Here is a 24,251-nt window from a genome sequence, read left to right on the forward strand (position 1 = left end):
AAACGGATATTCCTGAGCTATTCTTCATCTCTGAGTTTATATTATATCAGAGAGCAGAGAGGGGTGTGATTATGCAAATAAACATACACATGTCTCTTTACATACAAAATTGTTGCAGAACAGCCTTGGCTCATTAATATTTATGTCCCAATAATGTACATACAGAACAGCCCATACAGCACTATCCTGTGAGACTTACAGTGCCGGCCTGTCTGTTCACCTTGACAACAAATAATGCAGAAATAATTACAAAAAAATATTTGACATCAGGGCAGAGCTTATTAAATTGTTCACGAGTCCACCATAAATAAAATACCATCTATGAAACCATCAAAGAACACATTTAAAATACTGAAAAAAAAATTCAAAGGCACTATTAAATTTTGATCTAATAAAGTTTAGAATTATGGTGGGCAATGGGGGCCTGTGTCTTTTCTCTGCTCTAACAGACCTACTAAACCTGACAATTAACAGGTGAGTTAAAATAGGTGTGCTTGAGCAGGAAAAGCACAAAACTGTACAGGAATTGCCTACTTCTGGTTTAGAATATCTGAGCTAATGCAATCAATGCAAATTGAATTATACCATGTTTTTGTTATTGGTAAATATGACTTTTAAACAGTTACAAGGCATGTCTAGTTTGGAAATAAGTAGTGTCTTAAATGAAGGTATTCAAGATGTTTTAAACTGATATCACAAACAAAACAGTCATAAATTTGTTCAGTGCAAGTTATCACTCTGTCGATCAACTGGTAGCATGCTAAAACACAAAACATACACCTAAAACACAAATCTGAATCACATGCACATTATCTCCTCATGTAATAACTAAAATATTGCCTTATAATATTAGTATTTTAATACTATTTCTTGAAAAATACAGATATTTAAAATTATTTAAAGACCCATCCTTAAAACAGAGCAAGTTTTCCTCTCACCACACACACACACACACATGCAAAGTCTATATGACCTGATGCCCTACATTTAATTTCATTGTGGCCTTTGAGAGCAAAAAGAAAGAAAGTGACTTACACACACGCCACACGCATAACTACCACCAACATGCAATATTCCCTGAACGCACACCCGGACAATACAAATCAGTATAAAACGCATAAACTTCATAAATGCCACTCACCCGCTGTGCTGGCATTTGCAAAACTGAAATCCCAAATCCTCTTTAGAAGTCATTAAGTCCCCCACCCACCCTGACACAGGATTTACCAAGAATCTGCTGTCGTTCAGGACAGCTCTCTGACTTCAGGACTAGAGAAAAGAGAAGAGAGGAGAGGCAAGGCGAAGAGAAAGGGAGAAGAGAATAGAAGAGAACAGAAGAGAAGAGAAGAGAAGAGAAGAGAAGAGAAGAGACAAGAGAGCAGAAGACCAAGGAACAAAAAATAACTGTACCTTATGAGAGTCATCTGACAGAGTGTGCCAACTCAACACAGAAGCCTCTCTCTTAGTCTAGTCTCATTTCCAATGAAGTTATCCAAAGGGAAAAAAACTTGGCTCTGACCACAAACACACATATAAGCACACACATTCCCACACATTTATAATCTGTCCTACTGAGCTCACTAAACGAGAGAGGAAAGAAAGAGACCAAAAGCTTATGGGATAAAATCACTAAGAGTGGAATTGCTTAGCTTCACACTCTACAACAGCACGATAGTGTATGGGCTAAAAATGACTGAAGCAGTTTGATTCATTAAGTTTCATAAGTCGCCTGGATTGTTAAAATTCATTTTCAACTAAAGGTCAAAGAACATTAAACTTATAATCAGTACCACAATTCCACATTTTCAGAAAAAGCACCACCACTCTCATGCTTACACAGCCACACACATTTTCAACAGCAGCAAAATCCCCAAAATTCGTAGAGTACTGTGAAATATGCTGATGCAAATCTCCATCCTTTGATCATACAGAAGATGATAGCTTAATATGTCTAGCCAACCATCCACAGTCATGACAATATGCAGGTCTCCTGCTACTGAATGTCTTAAGTGTGGAAAGAATTTGAAAACACGAACATGAAACGTGACCACAGAAACATTTGTATTAATAAAAAGAGATTGTTTACTTTAAATCTACTGATACTGAGCAACTTCCAGCAGAAACAGGAACTCATCTATACTCTATTACTACACTGTTAAAAACGTAATGGACCACATTAATCTGCACCACAATGACCCTCACCGAAATGCTGCAGTGCACAGTACCTACATATGAGTAGTGCACAGAAAATATACAAAAATGCATCTGGTAACAAAAATTAAAAAGAATAAAAAAGAACATAATAGAATAACTTCTATTTTACTGCCCAAGGACGCTCCAAATTTGTTTATATATTGGCCTACCGCTCAGAGCATCCAACAGAGATATGGGTATATATATATATATATATATATATATATATATATATATATATATATATATATATATACCCACACACACACACACAACTGCGCCAATATTGAAATTCAGAGCCGATGACAATATCTTTTTTATGCCAAAGCATTACAGAGAAATGTGACATGTATTTGTAAAGAGTAATGCAGTAAGTTTTATCAAATGGAGACATTTTACTGCAGTAGTCTAGAGTCACCTAAATGCTCTGCTCTTCTGGGCTTCAATAAATGCAATGGTTTGAATTATTGGTACAGAATTTTTACTGATACTGTACTGACGTTTCTGATATCATTGTGTATCTCAAACACAAACAGCACTCCTTAAATGCTGGTCATCATGGTTTCTTTTGTTGTTTAGAATTAAACTGTGAATGGTGTGACATAAAATGCTATATTCAAGAGAACTAGAAGCGTTTAATGTATCTAAGAGTTACATGCTGCCTTGATGCCCGAGACATTGAGTTATGATAGCTCTGAGAAGGTTCTGGCCTAAAACCATTTTTTAATCCGTTTATGAGAGTAAAGCACATGCAGAGTTCTGGAAGGCAAAATAGTACCCAAAAGAAAATGTTTTGGTTTTGCAGATTTTAAACTGTTTTTACCATTATCAACACCATATATATAAAAGACAAGTCTTCTCAGAGGACACCCACCACTATAAAAAAAATCAGAGTTGGGAGGTTTCTCCACAATGTATCCTTTCACTGCTCTAAATGTTGAACTTTGATTACAACTCAAAGGTTGTCAAATGAGTGGAATTACCATTTAGTGGTACCATTTATTACCATAAGTGGCCAGTGGTGGTCAATGGTGGTGGAAATATAAGTTTTTTGAGGGTCATCCAAACAGAAACAACTCAGACTCATTGTGAAGAGCATGGCTTGAGCCTTCCACTTTAGCAAGAGCCTTTCTTCTTATAGCAACTCTATACAGCTCAACAATCTCATTCAAGTTGATGCCTACCTATCAGGTTGCCTGCCGTTTAAGACATTCTGTCAAGTTTACCATTATCTCAGGCATTTAGGCTTCCAAACCGAGGCAATAAAAGAAAAACAAGAATCCAGACAACTACAATGCACTTTTCTGTACATTTTATAGTAAATCTAGCACATGAAGTAATTTCTCAAGGTGAAGTATGAAGGCTACATTACCAGCTTTGGCAACTTGGAAACTCACTGATGATACATTTGCATCAATTTGTCTTTCGCCATGTGTGTAACTTCTTTTCTCACAAGGATTCATTTTCAAATATGCACTTTTTTGGCCAATGTGATCAATCCCAAAAAGCGCACCCAGCAAAGCTTTGCAGTTCAGAAATTCTCCCCAGAACCAGGGATTTGGTTTTGAGCCCCAGCTGTGCCATCTGCCGTCTACGGCCAGGGCTCCGCAAGAATGCAACTGGATATGTTTTAATTGGAAGGGGAGAATGGCAGGGTCCCCTTTTCCTTCTGCTGTGGGCCAAAGCAGCCAATCTGGCGTCTACAGCACACGGTCTGGCAGTCTAGTATGGAGTCGAGACTGACAAACGCTGCGTGGTGGTGGACTGTCTGAAAAGATACACAGGCAGGATCCATCTGCACAGAGGTGTGTACAGGCCCTCGCCCTCACAGATGGTAGCGTTGATGTTGTCACGAAACACAGGGGAGTCCTGTTATGCTGAAAAATGGATACTGGACTGAACAATAACAACTTCAAAATGTCACCATTCAAACATTAAAAAAATAATAATGTATTTTTTTAAAATATAAACTATCATCATGCAAACTGCTGAAAAATCTCTGAATAATGAAGAAAGTAATTTTGTATTAAATAGAGATTAGACATAATATGTTTTATCTGCTGTGATACAGAAATGTCAGGCAATATCAATACAACATTTACCTCATTTAAAAAATACACTTTACAATCCTATTTTCAATGGAAGCACTTCACATAAAGGAATACTTTGGAGAACAATCAAACCAACATGATTCATTACTTTCCCTGATGCAGTCAATCAGCCAAGACATGTTTGGTATCTGACATGCATTTCTTTACTTTACTAGGCTAATGATGCTAACTAACACACAGATGCAGACTGTCACCAATCTCATCTTTGTAAATGCATAACCCAAAACATCTCCCAACTCAAAATAAATCCAGATCTTCATGTGATTTGTGTAACCACAATGAATTCAAAGCAAATGAAGTCAGATCTTGTATTGACAGAGATGATATTGGTGACAATACAACAGATATGTCTTGGCTAATCAACTGAATTTGCATCTGCCTGTCATGCGTCTGCAAGTCATGTTAACTGTTCCTTTAAGATGAGCATCTAAAAGTGGGCTACCGTGTTTAATCTGCTCAAACACTTCACTACCCCACACGAAGACATACACAGCAAGCAACACGACATCACACAGTGGGAGTGTATGCGCTATTTCAGGCTAGATTTGTTACAGGATGGGACGGATTCATTCTTTTCCCCCCCTTTGATATCTGATCCAACATTTTCTGCTGATGTCAGCCCCTTAGCCATACCCATTGATACCAATACGTCATCTCTAATGTAAATTTCAACAAAATACAGAAACTCAGACATTGTAATTCATGTGGTTTACAACAGCAGCTCCCAATCGTGCTCCTGGAGTAGCCCTGCTCTGCATTATTTTTGTGTTTTCAATTGTCCAGCTATTTAAGGTCCTCCATGCAACACTACAATGTCCTGAGCATGAGTTGGGTACCACTGGTTTAGATGACTGATATTATGACTCCTTTCTTTTAATATTTCTACTAGAAAAAGAAAAGGTTTAATGTGCAATAGTGTCGCTGCAGCTGTAATTGCTTAATTGCATAATATTGGAAGTCATTTTATTAATGATATAAAATATTGAATCAATATTGAAAAATGCAGAAATTTCTATCAGATTTCTCCAAACAATAAGCAATATTGGGCAAATAAAATCAACCTCTCATAGATTCTTTTTTAATCAGCAAAAGCATTGTGAAATTTAATGGCAGTGCACATCCTGAGATGTGACTATTGCACATGCCTACATTGCAATGACCATGCTGAAACTATATGTTGTGCATCTCTGGTTAGGGCATGAGGACATGATATCTAGGTTTGCTAAGCTGCCACTGTGGAGTCCTTGAATATGGCCCTTAACCCTCTCTGCTCAAGAGGCGTCATAGCTTAGGCTGTCTCTGCGCTTTAACATCAGCTTTCCAAGCTGGGATATGCGAAGAAAAAAAATCTGCAGTGCTGTGTAAAGATAATAAAAGTGTCATATAGCCCATTCACATGACCAAAGCAACCCTAGAAAACAGCTTGTAATTGACGATGGCTGTAGTGTATTTTTCAAAGTAACTAGACAGGCTCTTTCACGTCAGCGCTTTAATGTACACGTATGCAAATACCATGACAGGTTCTCTGACTAACATCAACGTCCAAGCATGCCAAGACACAATTTCCAAAAGAAGGTCTGTCTTAGACATACTGCTGTAACAGAGCCTCGCAGAATCACCACCCATACCTGTACACTCCTCTGTCCAGTCCTGAGAGCATCTCTCACACCAGGGTCTTGCCCAGCAACTCGCCTAACCACAGAGATACACAAAAAACACGTATAGCTACATACACACTGTATGAGGCAAAGCTACCACTGTGCTCTCCCTTTCCCCTGTTTCTGGTCTCTTTCCCATTCCTGACATCTGAATTCAAATCAGGCATAGTGAACAGGCCACTTAACATGAAGGTCAGCCTGAGGAGCAGAGCAGAGGCAGCATCTTCCCCACACTCTCCTCCTGCTAGGAAAAGAGAACTGGCCTATTTAACTAGCTAGTGATGGGAAAGTGGAGGGTGCTGAGCTGCAGCGCGCCACGCCAGGCTATCAGAGCAAATGTCAGTCAAACATCTACCTCCCAAATCAGGTCCAGGCATCACCTATTCCTCATTACAGCCTGAGGAGAGCTTAACGCAGCGCCGGAGACGTACAGATCTACAGCAGCACGATGAATGAGGAATGATGGTGGATGTTGGTGTGTCCGTTTCTTCAGGAGGTGTCGAGCCACCTGCCGAGCGCGAGCTGCTGGCGTTACGGGCAAGGCGCGAGCCCGCCGAGTTAAGACAAACGGCTTTCCTGAGGGAAACGCTAGCTAACCATTTTAGCATGAGTCGGAAAAGACCCGCTGACTGAACGAAGGCTGTGTTTTTTTTAAAATGCTGAGAGGAGATGCGGGTCAAACCCGTTCAGACACGTCCCACAGGGAACCCGTTCTGCATGTGCGACGTCCACGTCGTCGTGACTGCACGGTCAACCTTCCGAAAATCGTGAAATAACCGCGTGTGGTGAGAATTCAAGGAATTTGTGAGATGCACCTGAAACGTTTAGCTAAAAGAAAAGTCGCCGGATGCTGAGGCAAAAGAGAAGGCTGCATATTCCCTTTTGCCTCAGATATGGAGCACTTACCGAGAATTCCTCCTCAATGAAGCCTACTTGTCGTAACTGATAAATCCATACGAAGATGTGCTATAGGCTGACATTGTGTTTTTTAAAGGGATTTGTTGGTAAATCGGGAGGGGAGGGGGGTTAACGGGCGGTTAGCTCCGGCTCCGTCTTGCACTCTGCCATGTAGGAGCTGCCACACTCGGTGACGTCGGCACTCCACGACCGTTATTTTTTCAAAAAACCCACCCGTTTTCCGCCACACACCGCCCTCTGTAAGGGGATTGGCTAATGACGGCCGGTGTCCCGCGCGAGAGTTGGCTAGTAGTTGGAATTGAGCGGTTCTAGAAGCGCTCACTCTTGCGCTACTGGCCAATCCTAGCTCAGGAGGCGGGACTTCGGTCGGAGTACGGGTGGGGAAAAATAACAACGCAGTCCACGAAGCTGACGCTAAACGGTTTTCACTTTGTTGCCATGTACCGTAAGTTGATTGGAGGTAGATTTGTGTGTAGGCCCTGCCTCTCGTGTCCAGCATGTTCAACAACATTTAAACCCAATGGATGCCCAATTCACTGAAAAGCATTATGCATTATTAAATATGTGCTGCATATTAAATTATTCACCCTGTGCTATATATGGATGCTTCAGTTTTATTTCGCCTCGACGTGCATAAGCAGCCATTCCAGAGTTTCCTAGCCTAACTGCAAATGAGAGCTTTTCCTTACAATGGAAGCATGTAATAAATAAACAGACCTTTAGAGCTTACAGGTTTCCTATTTGTTACTAATCTAATCTAATCTATAGGATGTTCAACTTTTAAGTTCTTCTGTTCTCCAGAATATGATTTATGCTACATATTAATGCTAGTCGTTACTATTGAGGGATCGAGGGGTTTAGTGTCCGAGTCAGAATGGTTTGCAAGGGTAGTGACAGTAATCAGACATTTTTGTGTTCAATGGCGCTAAAAGTTAAATCATAGAAAGTTACTGCATGGACACATTGCTCGATATATTTAGATTTAACTGCTTTATTTGAATAGAAATTCAAAAAAAGGGTAATTTTACATAATAACCAAAATGATGGAGATTTCACAATGAAATCGTTGCCTGTATGTTTCTCTCTGAATAACTTTGTAAACAATAAAAAAATATGCAAACATATTCAATCATTATGGGCATAACTTTGAAGGGGAATTATAGAGAGGTCACATGATGGATTGGTTTCATTATTATAATCAGTTTTGCTGTGGAGGGGCGGAGTTGGATCAGCTCCACCCTCTAGACTTCTGGTTCTGCAGAAAGGGCCGCCACTCTTTGGCCTTTTGGACGTCTTTACTGTGCGTTTTCTCATGCAAGATGTCTAACTTTAGCTGGTGGTTAAATTATACAAATCTATATTTTACTATGAGGAAAGACTTTGAACCTTTTCATAAAATCAAAAGGCACACACATGACCTTATAAAATACAACTAGGAGAGTGCATTTACTACAGAGTACAAGACCATACTTTTCTTTTGTCCGTTTTCAGTGTGTACCATTTAAATCCTTTTTTTGGGAATATACAAAAGTCTTTTTGTTGAAGTCAAGCCAAAAAAAATAATTTGTTGTCAAGTGGCAACACCATGCAGCAGTAAAATCCTAAAGCTCATCTCACAGCCCGAGGCTTCCCTTTTCTGCTGCCTTGGCTAGTTCCTTCAGGGGCTTCCTCAGCTTTTCTCCTGTCACTCCATCATGCCTCGGTTGACACTAAGAAGATGCTTCCACAGTCTTGGCATCCCACCTCCTCTGGGTAAGTGACAGCTCTCCTTCCGCTTTACCTGCACTTATGCATGGGTTGTGAGTAGCTCTGTTCTTCCTTCCTTCCTCAGGTGGTTCCAGGCCTTCCTCCTGTGGAACGGTCAGCCTGGTCAGTTGGATTGTTCTGTCTGCTGTAGACCATGCCACCATGACTTAGGATGTAGGATGGTCAAGTCGATATTAAAGGGAAACTGAAGTTGAGGTGGTTTTATGGGAGTCATGAGGGGTTGATTCTTCCCCTCACGCGACGTCATTAGAAGAACCACTTTTGGTGTAAAGAACATTTTAAAGATTTAATGAATCGTTCACAAACATGATTCGTTGGGGAACCAAATATGGTTCTTCAGTGGCATCCCTCAAGAACCCTTTAAAGGGAGGATGAGGGTTTTTTTAGTTTACCTTAGATTGCTCTCACTCTGCCTGTCTTCAGGTCTTAGATTCAGAAAAACTTCATGCCACCTCCTGTATCGGAAGACAAGCATCCAGGCCTTTTTCGGTCCTGGCACCAGAGTGGTGGAACGAGCTTCCCCTGGGTGTCCGAACAGTAGAGTCACTCACTGTCTTCAAACGCAGACTGAAGACCCACCTCTTCTACTTGGGCGAATAGCAGAGTGGTCACCCTATTAACTTGGGTTTAGTGAACACACACTCACACACGTTAGGGGCAGTGAGTACACACACACCCAGAGCGGTGGGCAGCCAACTCCAGCGCCCAGGGAGCAGAGAGGGCCTTGCTCAAGGGCCCAACAGTGGCAGCTTGCCGAGCCCGGGAATCGAACCCACAACCTTGTTATTGATATACCAATGCCCCTCAAATATACAAAGTAGTTGCTGGGGCATTCCAGTAGATTGTGACTGTAAATTTGAAACTGAATTCAAAACTTAGATACATTATATGGACAAAAGTATTGGGACACCTGGTCAGTCATTACTTTTTCCTGAATTAAGGGTATTAAAAAGAGTTTATCCTGCTTTTGTTGGAATAACTGTCTCTACTATCCAGGAAAGAAGGCTTTCTACCAGATTTTGGTGCATTGCTGTTAGCATTTGATTGTTTAACTTAGCACAGAGAGTGTTATGATGAGGTCAGGATGTTGGATGATCTCCACTCCACCTCATCCTCACCTCCCTAAGTCATCCCAAAGGTTTTGGATGAAGCACCAACCATCATTCCAGAGAACACAGTTCCACTGCTCTACAGCTCAATGCTCGGGGCCTTCATAGCCTTCTAGCTCACACCTGGCATTAGGCATGGTGCCAATAGGTTCATGTTTATCTGCTCCAGAAAATTCAATTCTATTGGCATGACCTTTCTATAGAACTTATTCAAGCTGTGTGTTGCATATCAGTTTCAGCAATGTGTGCACATAAAGCAGCTGAATGCATTCATTAGAAGGCGTGTGAATAAACATTTGGACATGTAGTGTATTTCATTATGTCAATGTATCTGTAAGGACAGTCCAATTAAATTCAAATATTTGCTGCACTCTGTGTTTTTAAGAAGCACATCCTAAACGTCCACGCAGCATTAAAAAAGCCAGTGTGCAGCTTGTGTTGCTGTGGTTTGTGGGGAAAGACTGCACTGCCTCGATACTCTGTGACACCCTGCGGCTACAGAGAGAAAGCCCAGGAGGAATGGAGCACAGGAGCACAAAGTTGCCATGTGTAATTAACAGAGGGACTGTGGAGACCCTGTGGCTGTGTGTGGGCTACTCTGCAATGGAATAGCGCCCTGTCGAGGAGATATTCCTGCCTAGTGCCTTCCCGATCAGGAACAAGCAGATAAGATGGTGGACATGGAAAAAAAAAACACACAGCTATTTTTCTGATTAGTCATACACTTGACAGATTTTTTTTTTTGTGTAATCATGGCAGTTACTAAGCAGCAGCATTCTTCTTTTTTAAAGAAGTTTTTTATGTGACAGGTTTAGTTGGCCTTTTCCGTGGAGGAGGATATAAGTAGGGTGACCAGACAGCCAATTTTTCCCAGACATGTCGTCTTTTTGCGATGTGAATATTTAAATTGTTTAAAAAGTCTTGGGTTTAGCATCGATCTCACATCTGTGTTTGTTTCCACAGTCGACACACATTCAGCGCCTGGATTTTTACAGCTTTAAACATGTCTGGTTAAGTCCCTCCTTCTCACCCCACTATTGGTCTACATGTACCTGCAGCTACATGCAGCCATTGGTCAAACTGCTTAAGTCCCACCTTCTCACCGCCAGTATTGGTCTACATGTACCTACATCTAGATGCAGCTATTGGTCAAACTGCTTTAGTCCCGCCCTCTCACCATCACTATTGGTCTAAATGTACCCGCATCTACCACTGATCAAACTGCTTCCCACCACAGCCTATTGTTAATATTTTTGTTACACTGACATGAAAATGAAAACATAAAGGAAATGATTTGGCCGTCAAGATATTACAGCTATTTATTAGTCTCAGTAAATGAGTAAATGTTTATGTATTAATGTTCATAAACATTTAGTAAAATAGAGATATTTAAATCCCTCCTACATTCTCCCTCCCTCTCAGCCATGGTGAGCTTAGACAAGCTTGAAGCTCTCCAGCCACAACATCCAAACCATGACAGATGCCCATGTGTGCCCTATGTCCATGTTTTTAAAAATCCAAATATGGTCACGCTAATACAACTTCTAGAGCTAGTTTTTTATTTATTTATTTATTTTTTTAGAATTTTGTTTTGGGTGGAGTTTAAGTGTTATTTTAGTATGAAAGATCGAGTTAAGGAAACCCATTGTTTGATAAACACGGCAAAAAAATGCTTCAGCTTAGTTCTGTATTTAGGTCTGCTTTGCCCATTATACTGCCTCTTGAGAAACTTCCCATCAAATTTTGAAAGGTATCAACACCTCCTGATCATGATCTTGTGAGCATTTTAACTATTTTTTCTCTCTTCTCTTGTGGCCATAAGGCTGTGGGTTCTGTCCTTGCTGTAGTCTGTGGCTGTGAGCTGTGTTCTTATCATGTACTCTGGATACTCTGTTTACCTCTCGCGTCCCGAAATCACACATGGTAGGTGAACTGGTTATGTAAAATTGAGTGACTGGGTATGGGTTCTCTGAGATGGACTAGAACCTTTTTCAGGGAGTCATTTCTTACTCACTTATACTCACTGAGCAACACAGGTGTACTGCTAATAAAAATGAATACAAGGATTCCAGAACAATCTGATTTCCATGCACATGCACTTTTATTCAGCTACCCATAGTCAACATTAATTGACAGTGACTGTAAACTTCCTTAAAGGAGAGAGAGAACCCCACTCAGAGTTAAAACTCAGTGTGGCACAACTACTGAATTTGAATCTAAGAGGAAAAAAAAAAGTGTTTACCATTACACCGAAAACAATGTCGCACAGCAAAACAAGACATTCACGATCGCAAGCTCCCTGAACCCCCTGAAAGGTCTTGACACATACTTTCATCCCATTACTAGTGCAGTAGTGACAGTGATGAGGACTTGTAATTGGCACACATCTGCATGTGTTTCCCAATGTGAGGCGGAAGAAGGTTGGAATCTGCCTGTGGCTGCAGCACGTCTACATTAAGACATACAAGTAGATTATGCGTTTCTTGTCAGTAGAAAAATATAAATAAATAAATACATAAATAAAGGAAGGAAGTGGAACAAATTGGCATATTGTCAAATGGTGAAATGTATGAAAACAAATGAAAACCTGAAGAAGTTTGTGGTCTGGGCAGATGCCGCATCAGTGCCTAGAAGGCTTTAATCTGTGCTGCAAATATAGAGTGACTCGTATTTGTGTTCTGTACAAATAGCACTTCATTTCGAGGGGGCATAGAAATTCAAAGATCACAAGCACCATTAGATATGTAAGCATGACACAAATGACGTTAAAAAACAAAACAATGACCAAAAGAATTTTGCATAAATAGGAAGAATAAAGGATGGGGAACGTGGGTTGTGGGTTGGCCACTTGCATGACTCAAGCAGAAGCTTCCACCTCTCCCTCGATCTACTCCAACTCATCTTCAGGGGCAATTGTGCTCGTCTGCTCAGAGGTCATACCTAAAAGAAAAAAAAAGACGAAACATAAAGACCACTCACAGAGGACATGCATAACGTTGATTATCATGTCAAGGCGAGGGACATATGTCAAGAAGGTTGAGAGCTGAACAATCAGTTATCATAGTTGGTCCCAAGAAAAACAGCACCTTCATAAATAAGGTACACCAAGACATGCATATTCAAATCAATGGGATTAAAAATGTCACAGCATTAGCCTTAGTTTCATGTCACCCACTTAGCCCCAACCTGGTCTCAAGAGACAACCACTGCAGTCTGTGCAGGAAGTCCTACACTGAATAACTTTTCTTGTTTAAGCTTGTTATGTTTTTAGTAATTACTAACAAGGGAAAAACAAATGCTGAATTAAAGCGAAACCATGTAAAACAAACCCCAGAGGGATCTTCATACTGTGCCTCTCGTCTCAGGACCCCGGAGTAAAAGCCAGCTCAAGACCAGCTTTTGCTGGTAGCTGTTTCAGTTTCAGATGGTCTAAGCTGGTCTTTGATTGTCAAGGTTGTTGAAAAGCAGGGCAAAAATGCCCCACATGTTGGTACAACAACTGGTTCAACAACTAGCTCTTGGCCAGCATAGTGCATGCAGCATTTGATTTTGGACCAGCATGGTCAAGCTGGGTCAGGTTGTAGACCAGATAAACAAAAACAAACAAACAAAAATCACCCCCATGCTGGTCAGGAGCTAAGCTGGTCAATCAGTCAATCTTTTATTTTTTTAGCAAGGGAAACTTTGCTGCTGCTATGAGGCAGATTTATTTCAATCCTCAGTTATTACATGTTAGGCACGTTGTGACGTGCCCCCTAGATTCTTCTGCTCTGCTCAAGCTGATTTCTGAAGCCCACATTGCACAACTCCACCTTCACCTTAATCTAATATTAGTACTAGTTGGAGCAGATCGATCCGGTCCTGAAATCTGACTGGCTTGTCATTTACATAAAAAAATGTATTTGCTTCATAAGAAACCTGTATTTATTCTATTCTCACCACTGTAATTATGCCCAAAAGGTTTTTGGGATTCACAGTACTAACCAAGACCAACACCACATATACATACATACATACACTAACATTTAAGCGTAACCAGTACCTAGCTAGACATCTCCCTTTGAATTACCATTACTGTAGTTGGGAAGGCGATCTCAAGTACGATGATACAGTCTGTGAGCTACAGATGGATGTTAAGATCTCTCATCCAATAACTGTAATCAATGCCTGATGCCAAAAACCTGATCCATCATATCTATTGTTATATACTGTTCATCACAGTATCAAAAATAACAACACCATAAAAACACAAAGTGAATTCCTGGCAAACTTTTCTTTCTCGGTGAGCGCATCAGCCCCGGTAGTTTTCTATTTATACTAGTGGTGCTTCTCAGTGGTGGTGTACTTTACTGCACTCCCCTCCCTCCAGGTTAATCAGAATGATGACTAGTCTGACCACACTCACATTAGAAATGAGTCACAATGACAAAGTGGAGTGAAACCAGAGAGCAATACAAACCTCTTGCATCCAACTATTAAAACCCTCTTTCTCGTAAGGCACCTTAAAGGCCTTCAGCAGGCTGCCCCCATTTGGGTGGACGGCTGATAGTGAATAACCACTATAAGACCTTGCAGGTATACTATATGTCCAAATGTTTGTGGACATCCTTGGAATGAATACTTTAAGTTGCACAAATTACTGACACAGATGTGCAAATACACACACACACACACAGCTTGTCTACCCCCTGTGGAAAAGTATTGCCAACAGAACAGGACTCAGATAAATATAAACCTATTGGCGCAATATAAATCCCGCACCCTCCCCCAAGAATTATGCAGAACTGTTTTCTGAAATGATGGATGCTTAGGTGGCTGACCACCCCTCTAGGTTTGTGTGCTCACTACCCCTATTCACATTCATATTAGTGTGTGTGTGTGTGTGTGTGTGTGTGTGTGTGTGTGTTCACCGTCATAGATTTTATGGGGTTTAATGTAGAGGCTAATTCTGTTACACTGAAATACTGTGAAGGATGTACTGATCTGAAAAGGTTTCTTACTTGAAGCATCATCATCTGGAGACTTCTTTTCATCCTCCATGTAGCCAAAGCTCAATAGCTTGGACATGCTGACAGGAGCTACTTCCTTCTTGTCATGTGACCTGCAGGATGAGATCATTTAACATTGCCGTCGGATGAATTTGCTGTTGGATAAGACTAAAAATTCCATTATTGGCAAATTGCTGACTTTGCAGTTTTTGGGTTATGGATATGTAAATGTGAGGACACCTACATCCTCTTGTACTTGCTGGCCTCCTCAATGTCCTTTGGGCTTAGGGCAAGCTTCTCCATTTCCTGGGTCACAGGGCTGACTTTGGATTTCTGAACGAGATACAAGAAATATACCATTCCAGGGTCTGCTGTTAAAAGAGGCTTTGGTGAAGAGCATGACGGAGATGGGATGCTAAACATGCTCTTTCAGAGAAACAATAAGCAAAGCAATACAAAAATAAAAGCCATAGGATACAACTGAATGTAGCACCAAAAACTAACACAGAAAAAATATATTAAAAAAAGCTTTTAAATGAATATTAATGAGGCCTCCTTATTTCAGATGATCCCATTGTGAAATGCTGCATGCAGAACAAAATGACCACTTCTTCTAGAACCCCTTTACACAATGACGTAGATTACTGTCTCATGGGCTGGATACGTTGGGTTGATAATTAATGGAAAATAGAATACAGACTTTTCTGACAACCTGTAAGGAACATAGAGCGCCTCACTTATTGGCACAACATCCATTAATAAGCCTAAGGATACTGTAGCCAACAACAGTTCATTAAAATAATAAAAGCCCAGCAAGCAGTGCTGTTGCATAATACACTAATACACATAAACAAGTACAGTTATGAATGGAGGTTTGCATACACTCATAGACGTGAATGTTCTGGGACTATTGGGTTTTCAATATTTTTTTTAATTACTCTTTTCCTGGAGCAGAATGAGCGCACATACAGCAATACCAGAATATCATGACCACCTACCTAACATTGGAAATAGCCATCCTTGGCTCGGATCACACTAGAGAATTTGTGGCATGGACTGGAGAAGGTGTTCATTATAGAGGTTAACTGGTCCACAATGACGTGTCAATTGCCCTGTTACCTTCCGGCATCAATGGTATGTGGGGCACCACTGTTATGCCATGGGGAGGCACTCGATGTGCAAGAAGGCCGTTCTCGGTATACCTTCACTATGGCAGCTCTAGAACATCCCACAAAGTTAATGGTTTCGGGGTGCTACCACCCTTCGTCCTTCGCCCGTGACAATGGTTTTGCACTCTGCTACAACTGACTGGTGTGCTCGCTTATTTATAAATGCAGCAAGCCCTGTCATGCGTCATCGGTGACTTACCAGGCAGAGTTTATTTCAAACCAGGGATGGCCATGATATTCTGATGTGACAGTAACAGCGGGCAAAGGGTCCACATGTGGTCAGAATTATAGAGACAGAACCCAATGTTTACATACAGCACACCTACTATAATGGGGTAAATGTCCCATGGCATGTTGCACCATGACCATGTGCTTTTAGTAGCCGTCAAGCTTCTGGCAGAATTCTGGTTCGCTATCTGACCGCTCAGATGTACCAAATATTCAAGTTTTCTGGCACTGACCCAACTTTTAAGCACAGTCCACATATTTTTGACATGTCAGGACTTAAAATAGTATATAATATATATAGAAGCTTAATATAAGCCTGCTTTGTCTGCTCCACAGCCACCTTTGATGTGTGTTTAGGGTCACTGTCCTGTTTAACTGTCTAGACGATGGTTTGAGGTTATGCTGAAGAATTCTGAGGCCGTCCTCCCTCTTCATTATCTTTTCCACTTCCTGCAAAGTTCCAGTTCCACTGAAAGTAAGACAGCCCCAAAGCATGGTGCTACCACCACCATGCTTAACAGTTACAGATACAGTGTTTTTAGGGTTTAATGCCTCAAGATAAAATTACCTTATTCACAAAATTAAATGTACAAAAAAAAAATCATGCAAAAACATAAAAATGAACCCCCCGATATTTGAAATAAAGAGTGTTGTTTCACAGTAAAGTAATGTTAGTACTGCAGGCAGGCAAAGTGTAGAAAATGTGAATAAGCCACCAGACTTTAACTGAAATGAATGGCATGGGTACAGGAGAGAGCATGAGAAGGGTTTCTGGTAAAGAATGAATGAGATGCGGCATGGTGGCACTGACGCGGCTACACTGTTCACCTTTCCTTTATCAGCACCAGCGCCATCTGACTCTCTGTCCCATGCTGAACAGTCATCAGTCCCAAACGGGGCCACCAGCCTCTGTGCGGATGCTTTACCTTGGCTGCAAGCACAAAATCACTGTGACTCAAGCCCAGTTTTAGCCCCATCATAACAGCCACCAGACTGGATAGTGTCAATTGGCCTCACCTTCAAATATTATTACAGGGAACATGTCCACTGTGTTCCTTTTCATGCCACATGGGAAATGTGGCATAAAAGGGACTCATACAATAATAATATTCAATAAGATACATTTACATGATAGGTACACTGAATTTTCACATTTTGTAGCCATATCAGCAGACAACATGTACTACCACTATGCATTAATAAACATTTAATATGCACCGTGCATAAGAGCCCTGTAAATATATCAGTCCAACCAGAGGCTTCCCATCCTGCCACTGTAGACTGACAGATTTCCCTCCTATATTTTGGTACTTCCCTGGCTCTGACCGCAATTGCAGATCACTGCCATTTAAATTATTAAATCTCACCTTTGCTGACCATCAGTACCAGCAAGAAACTCAGGGCGCTTAAGTGAGCTGCTGGTGTCGCTCTCAACATCATCGTCATGCGACAATAAGCCTAGAACAGAAACGTAAGAAAACCTGTGTCATTATTATGCAAAACAAATATATATAAAAGCACATATTTCAATAATACCAGACAGACACGTACCCCTGTGCCCTCCTTGTTTTGCCAACTTAACATAGTCTGAATCAGTGGCCTGAATTCCAACTCGTCGCCCTTTGGTCTTCTCCTCAGGTGCGCTGTTGGCACTTTGTGACAAACCTGGAATCTGTGATGCGGGACCAGAGGCACCATTTGCACTAGGAATGCTGGTTTTCATTCCTACAAAGATATTAAATAAAATAAGAACACAAAGCTGCCAATCAGAGCGAATGATCCAACTCATTGATTACATATTGTAAATAGTTTGGGTCAGAACCTAAGGTCAGAGGTGAAGCAATTCACATTGATTAAGGTCAGACTTACCAGGTTTAGTCCTGCGGTAGTTGGGTTCAGCAGACATGTCTGATGTTTAAGGTTTAGAGTCGAGAATACTGCAAAGGGGGGTGGGGTGGGGGGGGGGGGGGAGACAAAGCGTGTATAAAAAAAAACGTACTTGCTTAAGTCTTTAAGGCTTCTAGGTTAAAGGCTTCTATTGGCTTAAGGTTCTAAACCAATAAACTTGGAATGAAAAATGGCTACTTTGGGCCAACTAATGTGAACAAAACCACTACTTCACATGTTTCTAAACATTCTGAGAATACTAAATACTATAGATTTAAAAATGTCTCAAAAAGCAGAACAACATTAAGAACTAAGTTTTAATTACAATATCCAGTATGAGCAAGATCACTTGGCAATGAATGTCTACAAATCCAGGGCATACACTCCCTTTAGTAGGTAAGTTTGTGCCAGAAACATCAGCAAACTGTGTTGGAACTGAACTCTCCAGAACAGGGACTAAACACCCCTGCTATACAAAGATAATTACAATATTTAGCATTTAATACATGTTTAGCATTTCAGACTTCACATACTGAATAAAACAGAATACCTTCCAATTATAGGTGTGCATCTAATTTAGAGTTTTTTCATTTTATATATATGACAAAGCACCTATTATTGACAGTTTTTTCAACATTTTCCAATATCATATTGTTCAGAGATTAAGAGCCTGGAAAACTAAATGTGAAGTGTGTTCATACCAGTTTCAATACAGTCATTTGACACACAATCCAATATTGTAACTAATTCTAATTCTTCAATTTTTCATTCAAAGCGACTGACTTTGTATCTTGCCTATGTTTCAAGAGTTCTTAAATAATTGTAAATATTGAGATTTAATAAAAATCAAAATATGAAAACACATGGTGTTAAGACAACAATGAGTGTTTTTAAGTAGCGTTTGGTATTGAGCACAATGCACTGCAAAAAATGATTAAAGATTTAACACATTTTTTGTTGGTCTTTAAGTGCTGCTGATATCCATGATATGCTAAGAAAAACACACTGTGATGTAATGTATCATGATAAAGGTAATGAGGATATAATATGGTCATATCATCCAGCCCTATAGAGAAACTGGTTCTAAAAAAGTAAGTGTAATTACTGAGGATGTAACACTTCATACGACACATCATATTGTATTTCAGTGTATTGCACTGTACTAGCTTGTGGCTAGTGTGTTAGCTTCAGCCTACAATACTAGCTTTAGTGTTAAACCAGGACATTACAGACCACAGCTTTGGTTTAACACACTGTATTTTTGGAAATGTTGAATGTTCTAATAAAATTAAAATATGATCTTAACATTACGGACATTTTCGGGCAACAGAGAATTAAATGCTCACTTGATTTATTAATTAGAAAATTTCTTTAAATGTTCTGTTAATTTAATAAATCGTTCCCTCGGTTTATCAATCCGTTCTCCAAATTTAATAAATCTTTTCCCCAGTCTATCAATCTGTTCTCCTAATTTAATAAATCGCTCCCTCAGTTTATCAATCTGTTCTCCTAATTTAATAAATCGTTCCCTCAGTTTATCAATCCGTTCTCCTAATTAATAAATCGCTCCCTCAGTTTATCAATCTGTTCTACTAATTTAATAAATCGTTCCCTCAGTTTATCAATCTGTTCTGTTAATTTAATAAATCTTTCCCTCAGTTTATCAATCTGTTCTCCTAATTTAATAAATCGTTCCCTCAGTTTATCAATCCGTTCTCCTAATTAATAAATCGTTCCCTCAGTTTATCAATCTGTTCTGTTAATTTAATAAATCGTTCCCTCAGTTTATCAATCTGTTCTATTAATTTAATAAATCGTTCCCTCAGTTTATCAATCTGTTCTGTTAATTTAATAAATCGTTCCCTTAATTGATCAATCTGTTCTGTTAATTTAATAAATGGGTTCCCTCAGTTTATCAATCCGTTCTCCTAATTAATAAATCGTTCCCTCAGTTTATCAATCTGTTCTGTTAATTTAATAAATCGTTCCCTCAGTTTATCAATCTGTTCTGTTAATTTAATAAATCGTTCCCTTAATTGATCAATCTGTTCTGTTAATTTAATAAATCGTTCCCTCAGTTTATCAATCTGTTCTGTTAATTTAATAAATCGCTCCCTCAGTTTATCAATCTGTTCTCCTAATTTAATAAATCGCTCCCTCAGTTTATCAATCTGTTCTCCTAATTAATAAATCGCTCCCTCAGTTTATCAATCTGTTCTGTTAATTTAATAAATCGCTCCCTCAGTTTATCAATCTGTTCTCCTAATTTAATAAATCGCTCCCTCAGTTTATCAATATGTTCTGTTAATTTAATAAATCGTTCCCTCAATTGATCAATCCGTTCTGTTAATTTAATAAATCGTTCCCTCAGTTTATCAATCTGTTCTGTTAATTTAATAAATCGCTCCCTCAATTGATCAATATGTTCTGTTAATTTAATAAATCGTTCCCTCAGTTTATCAATCTGTTCTGTTAATTTAATAAATCGCTCCCTCAGTTTATCAATCTGTTCTGTTAATTTAATAAATCGCTCCCTCAATTGATCAATATGTTCTGTTAATTTAATAAATCGTTCCCTCAGTTTATCAATCTGTTCTGTTAATTTAATAAATCGCTCCCTCAGTTTATCAATCCGTTCTCCTAATTAATAAATCGCTCCCTCAGTTTATCAATCTGTTCTACTAATTTAATAAATCGTTCCCTCAGTTTATCAATCTGTTCTGTTAATTTAATAAATCATTCCCTCGGTTTATCAATCTGTTCTGTTAATTTAATAAATCTCTCCCTCAGTTTATCAATCTGTTCTGTTAATTTAATAAATCGTTCCCTCAGTTTATCAATCTGTTCTATTAATTTAATAAATCGTTCCCTCAGTTTATCAATCTGTTCTGTTAATTTAATAAATCGTTCCCTTAATTGATCAATCTGTTCTGTTAATTTAATAAATGGGTTCCCTCAGTTTATCAATCCGTTCTCCTAATTAATAAATCGTTCCCTCAGTTTATCAATCTGTTCTGTTAATTTAATAAATCGTTCCCTCAGTTTATCAATCTGTTCTGTTAATTTAATAAATCGTTCCCTTAATTGATCAATCTGTTCTGTTAATTTAATAAATCGTTCCCTCAGTTTATCAATCTGTTCTGTTAATTTAATAAATCGCTCCCTCAGTTTATCAATCTGTTCTCCTAATTTAATAAATCGCTCCCTCAGTTTATCAATCTGTTCTCCTAATTAATAAATCGCTCCCTCAGTTTATCAATCTGTTCTGTTAATTTAATAAATCGCTCCCTCAGTTTATCAATCTGTTCTCCTAATTTAATAAATCGCTCCCTCAGTTTATCAATATGTTCTGTTAATTTAATAAATCGTTCCCTCAATTGATCAATCCGTTCTGTTAATTTAATAAATCGTTCCCTCAGTTTATCAATCTGTTCTGTTAATTTAATAAATCGCTCCCTCAATTGATCAATATGTTCTGTTAATTTAATAAATCGTTCCCTCAGTTTATCAATCTGTTCTGTTAATTTAATAAATCGCTCCCTCAGTTTATCAATCTGTTCTCCTAATTTAATAAATCGCTCCCTCAGTTTATCAATCTGTTCTCCTAATTAATAAATCGCTCCCTCAGTTTATCAATCTGTTCTGTTAATTTAATAAATCGCTCCCTCAGTTTATCAATCTGTTCTCCTAATTAATAAATCGCTCCCTCAGTTTATCAATCTGTTCTCCTAATTTAATAAATCGCTCCCTCAATTGATCAATCCGTTCTCCTAATTAATAAATCGTTCTCTCAGTTTATCAATCTGTTCTGTTAATTTAATAAATCGTTCCCTCAGTTTATCAATCCGTTCTCCTAATTAATAAATCGTTCTCTCAGTTTATCAATCTGTTCTACTAATTTAATAAATCGTTCCCTCAGTTTATCAATCTGTTCTGTTAATTTAATAAATCTTTCCCTCAGTTTATCAATCTGTTCTCCTAATTTAATAAATCGTTCCCTCAGTTTATCAATCCGTTCTCCTAATTAATAAATCGTTCCCTCAGTTTATCAATCTGTTCTGTTAATTTAATAAATCGTTCCCTCAATTGATCAATCTGTTCTGCTAATTTAATAAATCGTTCTCTCAGTTTATCAATCTGTTCTGTTAATTTAATAAATCGCTCCCTCAATTGATCAATCAGTTCTCCTAATTAATAAATCGTTCTCTCAGTTTATCAATCTGTTCTGTTAATTTAATAAATCGTTCCCTCAGTTTATCAATCCGTTCTCCTAATTAATAAATCGTTCTCTCAGTTTATCAATCTGTTCTGTTAATTTAATAAATCTTTCCCTCAGTTTATCAATCTGTTCTCCTAATTTAATAAATCGTTCCCTCAGTTTATCAATCCGTTCTCCTAATTAATAAATCGTTCCCTCAGTTTATCAATCTGTTCTGTTAATTTAATAAATCTTTCCCTCAGTTTATCAATCTGTTCTCCTAATTTAATAAATCGTTCCCTCAGTTTATCAATCCGTTCTCCTAATTAATAAATCGTTCCCTCAGTTTATCAATCTGTTCTGTTAATTTAATAAATCGTTCCCTCAATTGATCAATCTGTTCTGTTAATTTAATAAATCGCTCCCTCAGTTTATCAATCTGTTCTGTTAATTTAATAAATCGCTCCCTCAGTTTATCAATCTGTTCTACTAATTTAATAAATCGTTCCCTCGGTTTATCAATCCGTTCTGTTAATTTAATAAATCGTTCCCTTAATTGATCAATCTGTTCTGTTAATTTAATAAATCGTTCCCTCGGTTCAACCATCCATACCCTCAGTTTAATAAATTGTACCTTTAATTTAATAAATCTTTCCCTGTTTAACAATCAAAAATTTGAAATTGACAATTGAACATTTGACCATCAGTTCCATCAATTGAATAAATTGTTCTCCTATTTAAATACATAATTTCCCAAATGAATAATCCATTTCCTCAATTCCCTAAATCCACTCAAAATATAATTTTTCTACCTTGATCCTTTATGGGCTCAGTACCAATATATCGTATTGATTAAACAATGTGAATTCTGTCACACCCTTAAAATGTAATACCCTCCCTCACCATCACATTAGTGTGGAATGAACCCACAGACCCTCCTAAAAAAATCCTGCACACCTCCACCGCTGATCTTAAGTTTCTAATGTTATTTAATGCTAAATTCTCAATGTGCTAAAAATCCCAATAGTGCAGCCCTTGTCCTCTTTTGTCCCCTTCACCAGGGTGCCCTCGGGGAGAGAGCTAGCTAGGGCTGCTGGGTTCCCCGCACTGGAGGACATGGATTTGGTTCCTATGGTGATGGTTGCCATTACACAGCTAAAAGCTAACGACACGTTAACGTTTAACAATGTCAGCGACCCACTCGCGGTCTCTCCGCGTTTTTAATCTTTTCCGACCCTTTAACGATGCTGCAGCCCATATACACGTATATTTAGCTTTGTACAGCGGGCGGGTGTTGAATGCGCCAGGCTGTGCTGCTGCAGGGCGGCTCGGTGCCGGTCGCCTGGTAACAAAAGCAGCATCACCGTCTCGATAGCTAGCACTAGCACTAGCACTAGCACTAGCTAGCTAACTAGGCTAACCAGGCTAACGACCACCCTTACCGAAGATTTCCGCGCCTAGACTGGACCACGCGACACAATCGGCCCTAAATAACGTTGAAAGCTTAAAATACGAAATAACCAAACACCCAACAGCATCGTCCATGCTTCGTTTTCTTCAAAGCTTATTTTTAGAAGAGCTTACATCGTCCAAATGCGGCAGGTTTAACGCTGCGTCTCCTCCCGATGCTCCTCCGTCGCGCTTCTTCTTCTGCAGACCAGACTGAGACTGAGCTGCACACAGAGCTGATCGGCGCCACATGCTGGAAACGGAGCAGCATCTGCACACGTTACAGGTCAGACCAGCTCGCAGTTGAAAAATCTGGATTCTGTAACCCAGTTATTTCTTCTTCTTGCCTCCGCACAGCAGGCCTGGCCTAAAAACATCAGCAAACAAGAGCTGAGAATCCGCCCGTCCGTATTGTCCGTATTGTTCTTCCTCGTCTTATTCTTTTAGTAATCATCATTATAAACAATGCACAGCTACTTGTCTGAGTATTTTGCATAATAACTAATAATAATAATTGTCTTTTGGGACAATACCTCTTAAAAGAACATCTTAAAATAATAATAATAATAATAATAA

At 39.1% G+C, this 24,251-nt stretch overlaps 2 protein-coding genes across 3 annotated transcripts in view; both read right to left on the reverse strand.

The window, feature by feature from the left end:
* Window positions 1–7,037, reverse strand: part of pkp4 (plakophilin 4) — a 28,447-nt gene extending 21,410 nt beyond the window's left edge. For both annotated transcript variants that reach the window (XM_072683659.1, XM_072683658.1), the window contains exon 1: window positions 6,869–7,037. The gene's annotated coding sequence lies outside the window, so the exon portion shown is untranslated. The remainder of the gene's footprint in view (window positions 1–6,868) is intronic.
* A 4,798-nt stretch (window positions 7,038–11,835) lies between these two features.
* On the reverse strand, window positions 11,836–23,907 carry c7h7orf57 (chromosome 7 C7orf57 homolog). The gene is made up of 8 exons (XM_072683660.1): window positions 23,811–23,907; window positions 18,011–18,078; window positions 17,693–17,866; window positions 17,509–17,599; window positions 16,970–17,072; window positions 14,989–15,077; window positions 14,757–14,857; window positions 11,836–12,696 (listed from the first exon to the last, which is right to left on the reverse strand). The coding sequence occupies exons 2-8, from the start codon at window positions 18,045–18,047 to the stop codon at window positions 12,644–12,646; spliced, it is 648 nt and encodes a 215-aa protein (XP_072539761.1). The 5' UTR covers window positions 18,048–18,078; window positions 23,811–23,907; the 3' UTR covers window positions 11,836–12,643.
* Window positions 23,908–24,251: the final 344 nt, after the last annotated feature.

The sequence above is a fragment of the Salminus brasiliensis genome, chromosome 7 (assembly GCF_030463535.1).
Source record: "Salminus brasiliensis chromosome 7, fSalBra1.hap2, whole genome shotgun sequence".
NCBI lineage: Eukaryota > Metazoa > Chordata > Actinopteri > Characiformes > Bryconidae > Salminus > Salminus brasiliensis.